General features: G+C 37.1%; 1 protein-coding gene across 1 annotated transcript; it reads right to left on the bottom strand.

Annotated features, from left to right (window-relative positions):
- Nucleotides 1–1,421: 1,421 nt before the first annotated feature.
- Nucleotides 1,422–8,621, bottom strand: LOC110732410 (GATA transcription factor 26-like). The gene is made up of 8 exons (XM_021912349.1): nt 7,920–8,621; nt 5,381–5,749; nt 4,390–4,822; nt 4,042–4,114; nt 3,529–3,632; nt 3,205–3,391; nt 2,987–3,107; nt 1,422–2,194 (listed from the first exon to the last, which is right to left on the bottom strand). The coding sequence occupies exons 1-8, from the start codon at nt 7,957–7,959 to the stop codon at nt 1,878–1,880; spliced, it is 1,644 nt and encodes a 547-aa protein (XP_021768041.1). The 5' UTR covers nt 7,960–8,621; the 3' UTR covers nt 1,422–1,877.
- Between the last annotated feature and the right edge of the window lie 553 nt (nt 8,622–9,174).

Genomic DNA, 9,174 nt, shown 5'->3' with positions numbered 1-9,174 from the left:
AAAAAGAAAAACCCAGCCACCCTCCCCTTTGCCCTGCCGGCGCCCAAAGCATCGCCCGGCGCCAGCTACTCCACTCCCCCTCCCTTTCCTCCACCTACGCTGCCTACCCCCCTCCCCTTCCCCTACCCTTTTCGGCCACCCCTAATCATAAACCACCACCCCGAAACCACCATAAGCGAAACCCTAAATTAAAACCCGTTTAGGGTGGTTTCGGGCTGGTGGTTTAGGGTTAGAGGTGCCGGCTTTTGGTGCTGGGGAGTGGGGCGACTTGTTCGGAGGGAGGAGCAGCAGCAGTAGCGGCGCATTTTGGACTTTTTGTGGTGTTGCGAGAGGTTGAAGGTGAGTTATGGTGGTGCGGTGGGAAGAGTTGTCGTGGGTAATTGAGAGGAGTAAGGGATGGTATGGTGGCTGAAAGGTGGGTTAGGGTCGCGACGGTGGAAAAAAGGGAAGGGGAGTGGGGTCGCCGGCGCCGGGCGACGCTTTGGGCACCGGCCGCCGGCAAGGGGGAGGGGGTGGTTGCTGGGCAGTGATGGTGGCCGAGTGTTTTTATTTTATTTTTTTTTAATTTTTTTTATTATGGTGGGTCAAGGTGGCTGACGGGGAGGCAGTGAGGGTGTCTGAGGAGGGAGGGGTGGCAGTGAGGGTTGTTAGATCTCACTAACGGAAATAGTAACTAAAAGTGTTAAGCGGTAGCAATTTTTAACAAACTTGTTTTTGTAAGGTAGTAAAATAAAAATATAATTTTCTCCGATAGCAAAAGTAAAATACATGTGTTTGTAAAAAATTTCTAATTTTTTGGGTCATATTTTCTTACATACGGAGTATTCAATATTTCCCCGTCCTTGCTCCTAATCTATTTGCCACATTTTTGTCTTTTGGGTGTTTCAATTTACTTGTCCTGAAGCTTTTCAAGGAAAAATTATCTCTTTTTTACCAAGAGTTGAGTCTCACTCTCATCCACATATTCTTTCCTCTCTACTATTTACGCTTGCGTAATATTTCTATGTTAATAAATATAGGACAAGTAAATTGGGGGAAAAGGAAATAGTCTGAGTAGTACTCCGTACATTTGAATATACTACTAGGGATTATATAATATGAAAGGGCATGTCCCAATAAATGAGCCTCCAAACTTTGATACTAAGCCAAACCCAACGAAGGGGAAGAAAAGTGAGACAAAAATATGGGGAGCATACATGATAAAGATTGAACACTAGACACCTTAAAAAAAAAAAAAAAAAAAAGAAAAAAAAGGTATTTGGTGAGAACTAGTGAAAATTTGACCAAGTTTTGCTAGTTACAACTGACTCAATCTATCTACTACTTCACTCGGAAATTGACACCCGATTGGTCAAGGCTCCCGACTAAAATGAAATGAGGAGTCAGGTATACACGATCTTACCTCCTATGTAAACCCTGTATCTAAGAAGCCAAGCAAATGCAAAGCCTTTTCACTATAGTAACTCTCCATATATCCAAATATATGGATGAGGATGACATTTGTTTACAGGCATCTAAGAAAACTCACTTCGGTTTTCTTCACTAACCGGGAGGCTATGTACTTCCCCCAACAATACAGTTTGCCCGAAAGGATGCCATATGTTAGCTTATAAGGGACTAAACTGCATACAGTACCCCAAAATCTTTACCATCTCTTCTGCATTATGGCTATATATGCTACAAGCTTTCATCATCAACCTATACAAAAAGAGAAACCCACATATTCCCTTTACCAATCCAAGTTCAAAATAGGCACTTTGGGGGAGGGGGATGAGGGGTCATAACAAAACTATTAAACAGCATCCAAAGAAAATTTGTTCTATGGATTCGGATGGCATTGTCCACTGCCTATGGATGGAACAGTTGCTCGGTATTTGTCAAGGACGGAAATGAGATAGGGGTATAGAACTACTACTGGCTTGTTGGGATGCAAAACTAGAGGAAGGGCAGAGGAGCTCAGCCTCAGCTTGCGGGTATGATCCATTGGATGGAACATCAAGCAGCAAATCCTGATCAGAGCTTTCATCTTCGAATTGGTAGGAATCAAGCATGAGGGAGCTACCATTGGTTGGGAAGGTGAAGAGGTTCTTCGGAGCTGGAGTGAAGCACGAGCCTTCATATTGTAAGGGTTGCTTGCTTTTGCAATCAACTTTCAGGAGCACTCGTTTCGGAATTTTCGTTGCACCATTTGTTTCTGGAGAAAGAGAAACAACATAGCACTATCAGCTTAGTATCAAAATAGAAAAGGCACAAAATGGAGAAAAGTGACATTTTACTTGCTAATTGTGCTGCCATAATTCTTAACCAATATTAGACATTAAACACTTTCCTTGGTGCCAAATTGTAAATTCTTCGTGATGTCACAAACACCAATCCACTTTTTCTTTATAGTAATTTAGTGTAATCTCATCAAGACTAGCCAGCAGTAAGACAATTCTTCTCATATTGTTTTTTTTTTTTTGAAAAAGACAATTCTTTTCATATTAAGTGATTTAATTGAGTATAAACAGCAAGTGGGGATTAAAAATAGGTCAGCTATAAATTACTACCTACAAATGTGATACGAGTATTGTTTTAGACAAAATAATTGTAATCAGGACATCTCAAAAAATCATCAGTCATGCAGCAAGTGAATGTTTCAATTCTTAATAAAATATAGGTCTTCATCACAAGTCAAATTAAGATTTTACAAAAATAGACATTGTTTCTATCTCAATCGTATGAAGTATTTGAAAATTTTTCCAATAGTACATTGTAAAATCTCATCTTGGATACCAATAGTACATTGTAAAATCTCACCTTGAATACCATCTCTGATTTATATTGTTAGCCAAACATCTAAGACTTCAATGTTTCTTCTTTATTTCTTAATAATAATCTCAGAAACCAAATAAGTTCAAAAATCTAAAAATGAATGAAGATACCAAAAGTATCCAGGGAGTTAAGACCTAATTTTTAACTCAAAAAGGTAAGAAAAGTGACTAACCTGGCCAGCGATGAGTTTGGCTCTCCCGCGATCTCTTAGCATTGGGAATGTTACCAGAAAAGCAGGATTTAGCTTCTGATATGCGGACAGATTCTCCTATACTCTCTTTAGTTCTCTTATCCTGCAATCAAACAGATGAGTAGGCCATTCATGTCAACGTGTGAAATAAGTGGCAAGCTTGATGAGAAAGCTGATAAATTGAGAAAATTAGGTCAAACCTTAAGTGAATTACGATACTCCACCCAATTGCACTTGGTCATATTGGACAAAGCTAGTCTCTTAAGGACCTTACAGTCTTCAGTTTGTATTCCTGAAAAGGAAGTATCAAATACTCCATCCGCAAGCAGCTTCTGAAAAGAAGATATATTCTCCTTGAAGTGCGTGCTAGTAAATATGCTTCCAAGACTGCATGAGCAACAAAAGGAATAATAAGTCTTTGAATCTTCATAGAATGAAATACTCCAAAAAACTTAAGTTGAGAAGTATTTGAGAGGTGTTGGATCTTCTTACAACAAACATAAATCATCAAGAACGAAACTAACCTATCAGAAACAGAGGAGGTATCGACAGTAGGCAGATACTTGAGCAAATCCTGCTGTTCCTTATCCGTTAAGTGACCCCAAAAGACATCAGGATTGACAATTTCCTGCAGAAAAAACATGGATGATCCTCATTTAGTATACAAAGTTGTATCACTTCCATGTCAGAGTAATGTAGAACAAAAAAGTTTCAGGACCTAGGTTTTGAATATAGAAAAGAAACTTTTTTTTTTATTTGAGAGGAGAAAAGAAAGAAAATAACAGGCTTTAAAGGAAAACATGATACAAACAAACCCACACTCGAGCACAACTGATTGCATTCATGGGCAACGATAATGAGTTGAGTTCTATAAAATGGATGAATTTCAATAGTTGTTCTGTGAGCAGAATTCTCAACCAAGATGCAAGTTTAAAAGACAAATTCAGGGGGGAAATTGAATAAACACCTTTACGGCTTTAACAGTAGTATTTGGCATCAGCTGTAATTATTCTGTAACATGTAAGAATGAAACTCACAGTCAAGTCAATGTTGCACAGCAGAGAATCATGATTCCACAGAAGTTGGATGCTCTCATGATCGTATTTTTCCCTGCAAAACAAATAACAGTGGAAAAGTTAAAGTGAGTCGCTTTTAAATATTCTTTGTGAATTGTAGCTGCGTTTTTCTGAGGATACCCTTCAAATTGATAACTGATCTCATTCGTGATATAGATAAAGCTTAACAACTTGAACACATGCTAAGTAATAATGTAATATCATATGAATACACTTCAGGCCTTATTTGCACCATACAGGATGAAAATCCTGTCAGTTATATCGGTACTTCAGGACAATGTCTAGGTAACTCATGTGAATAAGGTTTACCTCTTAACTTGCTCTAGCTGCAGAATGTGGCCATTTAGCCTCTTAACTTTTTCCACCCCCAAGCAGGAGCTACCCACTTTCTTGCTGTCATTAAACAACAGCATAGATGCAGGATTTGAGTAGCCCTCATCTGTTCTGCAAAGCTTATTTTCAACTGACAGGGAACTAGCTTCGGATTCCTCTTCTCGTGCAATGGAGCTTGGGTGTCTAATAAGTACACTTCCATGACCTATTTCAACTGATACCATTGGGGCCTCACTCTCATAGAGCAAGTCATCCTCAGAGGAAACTGAAGGGTGAGAAGCCTGTTGTTCGTGTAAGATGGTATACAAGTCCTTTGTCAGCTTCTCTACTGAAGATTGCTTTGCACGGGTTACACATGTTCTTTTCCTTGATGGAACCAGCGCATCCCACACAATGGATTGTGCTGGACCTGGAAAAGGACAAAAGTAAGACTAAAATATACAAATCATACAAGGACAGCATGTTAAGTGTTCTATTCACAACAATTCCAGCAGTTAATTTATCAGCAGCAAAGCTTGATAGTCCAACAACAGAACATCACGCTGTTTTTCTTCCAGGTTCATGTATACTATAATGATGAATGGTGATTTACATGCGATTCACATATGATAACTCAGCAAACTGTACATGCTAAATATGAACAATCCAGTCCTACAGAGTACAGCACCAATGAAGTACCAATATTTCCTTCTAGATGTTCATCTTAGCAAGTAGCTTTGAGAATGATGTTAAGCACCAACCCACCCCAATCATAGATATAGCCTCATGGACTTCCACTCACAATCATCACGGATATAGCCTCATGGACTTCCATTCACAATCATATTGCTCTCTGGTATAATAAAATAGGTATCATCTAATGCAACCCTCCAACTAAACCAAGATACACAAGGGTTCAATGGATACACCTATTGTCTAGCATCATCCTTCACTCATGTCAATTTTAGAGTGCAGGTTAGCCTCTGACCTGTCAATTCACTAGCCTCCGCACTGCCAAACTGAGCACAGCTTTCAGAATTTGATATGGCAGAGCCAGAACTTGATCTATTACTCGTATCCTCATCAATATTCTTCTGAAATCCCTGGCTGTAATCAGGGATAAATTCCCCATCAACTGAATTTTCGTAATTATATTTCCTTCTGCTTATCTTATCATCCCTTTTCTTAAGAGACATGGTCTTCACTCTGCCGACTCTATGATCCTCATAATCATCAGGATCAACTCTGGAATGTAAAGGGGTATAATTTGCAAGAGTTCCCTTTGTTCTCCATCGAGATCCACAAGCATTGCAAAGAACAGGCTTCTCGGGGGGGCCATTACGCCAAAGTGGGGTGCCTGCATTAGTAGAATGATGTCAAAAAAATTATTTAAACAAATGGCTAATAACAAGAATGGCTTAGGAGCCGCCTTAGAATACTCTGCACATCAAGCTTATGGAAGCCTACAACAATAACTACCACTTTCAAATGTTCAGCAGTAAGAAATATTTGCAGGCAATAATATTTTTTTTTTTTTGGGGGGGGGGGGGGGGGGGGGGGGGGCGGGGGAGGGTGAAGGCTTCCAAAATCATAAACTTTCAGCCTTGATATACCAGAGTGCTTCCCAAATTCAATAATCTCAGAGCTACAGACTTCATAACAAATGTGCTTCACATCTCTAATATCAAACTCAAAGAAAATGCAACCCAAAGGATCTTGCATAAATGTCAACACCCAGCATGCACATAATTTTTTTTTAAAAAATATTCAGAAATGATGTATAAGTTTAAGATTTGCAATGTAAACCAATAAACAAGAATCTACTTTGAGACTCTCAAATTGAAAAGGCAAGAGCTAAAAAAAACAAGTCATAAGGTTTGCATTGGCCAAACAGGGTAGCAACAATTGTCTGGCATAACATATAACTTGCAGAAAGAATTGAATGCATTAGACCAGAATGCAGCACTTTGAGTTAGCAGAATTGTACAACAGGACACCTCAAAAGGGGAAAAGGAAGCGTGACAAGGTTTCAATAACAAGGATATGCTCAGGAGACACAGAATTAGTGGAGTCAAAAGATAAGGTGAGGGGAGTGGAGTAGCTAGAAGCAGAAGTGAGAAGCCAGAAATCCTGCAACAACAACCCATACATAAGGGTTGAGACTTCCATCCTCAAAAGTCACGAAAAGTTCGTGAACAGTCTGATCAGACAACTGTATGAAGTGGAAGCTCAAATGACTGCATGATTAACTAATAGTGACTGGAAAGCAATGATCATAGCTTCCAAACATGAGCAAGCCACAGGCAACTAAAGGTGCACTAATGAAAGAACACATTATAGCTGACTTCTAGGCACAAGGGAATTTGACATATAGAAGATGCCTGAAAAGTGTTGCCACTTCGCATACCTAAGTTGAGTTCTAGCTTCGCAATCAAATAAAAAGATGAAATGCATTGCCCCAAAACAAGTGTGGAAGTTCTCAGTCATCTAACAGACTTAAGGCTTCAATTACAATATTACAGCAGCTTAACTAATGATGATTGAGCTATCCTGAGCTCTGATTTCACTCTTACACTAGACTCAAGATAGTGAAGTCTATGATCGAGCCAGAAGAAGCATGGTGTCATAAGAAAACTTTGGCATTGCCTTGAGCAGGACTAGGTAGCAGATAGATAAGACTTTTGGTGTACAAGACAGTGAAAACCTATACTTCTTAGAAGAGTAGAGGCAATGGAAAAACTAAACAAGAGTTTTGCAGAGTTTTAAAGTTCCATTGACACTCAATCAACAAGTTAAACACGGCTACTTGAAAATGGTGATGGGAAAGGTAAACGAGCTGAAAGACACTCTCCACATATAGGAGCAGATAGCTGATTGATACCAATTGACAATTCACTTTGGAAAACACTAACTCTAGCAAAAGCATCAATTGAATTCACCAGTTGCAACTTTCAATTATGAATCAAATGAGCGCGGCGACACAGGCAAAAGAGGATTGAACCAACCCCAATAGGAAGAACTTCAATTTCTGATTGAAGCATTATGAAAATGCTAATAAGAATTGAATTGGTTCAATGGGTTTTAGAAAAACATCAAAATTTTGCAAAAATCCCAACTCAAACTCCAGTATATATAAACTTTTGAGATGCAATTTTTTTACCCAGAAAAGAGTCAAACACCAGCAAGTAATCCTAAAACTAGAAAAATAAAAACCCATTCATTTTAAGGTACCCCACAATTTTTTCCCAGATTAAGGGAACCTGCAATTCTGTTACCCTTCAATCTTAAAATTCACAAACAAACACAACACACAGCAATTAAACCCACAACACATTCATCATTTTTAATAACCCAGTCTTAGTACTAGCTCCCTCAAACTTCTAAATCTAGAAAAGTCAAATTCCAGAAAACCAAAAAAAAAAATGGTGAAACTGCAAAATCTGCAGTTCTAATTATTTTTATTATTATTATTATTGAAAAAGATGGGCAATTTATTCAATAATACAATTCAATTAACAAAAACTCACTTGAAACACCACAGTGATAGCAAGGTCCTTGCTTGCCCATATCCTCCTCCTCTTTTTTTTTTTCCCTTACTTTTAAATTCCAAAAAATAAAAATCAAATGAAAGCTGTTTTTTTTTTTTTTAATCACCCACAAATTAAAATTAATAAGATTAATTTTTTTTTCCAAAAAAAAAAAAAACGAATTTATTATCTATAACACTGAAAAGTGGTCCGTGAGGGTGTTCTTGCCAAAACCCCAGATGGAGAATCAAAATTCAGAGAAACCCAGAACCAATTTTGGTCTTAAAAAGACTGAATTAAATATCATAAATTACAAATCATGAACTAATTTTAAAATATTAATTTTGAAGCTTAAAATCTGTGAAATTCAATTAAAGAGAAAAAATGGAATCTGGTAAATTGAAGAAGAAAGAGAATAGAAGAGAAGAAAGGAAGAAGGGAAGGGGAAAGGCAGGTTGAAAATGGAGGGCATGTATTTGTATATAAGACTTTTTTTATTAATTTTTAATGTGTTTTTTTTCTTTGTTTGCTGTTTTGTTGTTGTTGTAGTATTGTATGTGAAGTAAATGTTTCATCTTTCCATTTGCTTTTTCTCCATTTTTTTTCCCTGATTTTTATATCTTGAAAAAAAAAATGTAAATTACTACTTTTAATTACAACTAATCTCAAATACTTTTTCTTTTCTTCATTTGCTATTTATTTTGTGAAAAATTGTAAAAATCAAAATCAAAATTAATAAAATTGTGATAGTAATTTTTTTAAAAATTAATAAAGATGATGATGAAATGGGCTGAAGAATATCCCTGTTGACTATGGACTTTTCTTCTATTCTATGCACACCTCACCTAAAACTGTGATTTAGTTTGCAAGAAAGTCCATTATTGGGAGAGAAATGCAAGCAACAATTACCCATCATCACCAAAGCCCAAATCCTTTGAACATGTATAAAATGGAAAACTCCTAAATTTTACGCGGTAATTTAAGAAGATATTCTGATTTGTAGTTTGATTATATTTTATGGGATTAAATAAAAAGGCTAATAATTAATAAGATATTCTTATTTGGGGCAATCATTTTATAAAATATATGATTGTATGGTGTTGATATATACCTATATGATTTTAGAACAGTTGTTTTTTCCTTATCATTTGTTTTAATAATATTGATTTTGACCCTTGAAAACAATTCTCACAATCAAACAATGTTGCAAATTCTCTTGTGATTGGGTTGTTATTGCGAGTATTTGATTAATGAA

Source organism: Chenopodium quinoa, unplaced genomic scaffold (genome assembly GCF_001683475.1).
Source record: "Chenopodium quinoa cultivar QQ74 unplaced genomic scaffold, ASM168347v1, whole genome shotgun sequence".
NCBI lineage: Eukaryota > Viridiplantae > Streptophyta > Magnoliopsida > Caryophyllales > Amaranthaceae > Chenopodium > Chenopodium quinoa.
Note: the sequence above shows the minus strand (reverse complement) of the source record. Positions and strands in the feature narration are given on the sequence as shown.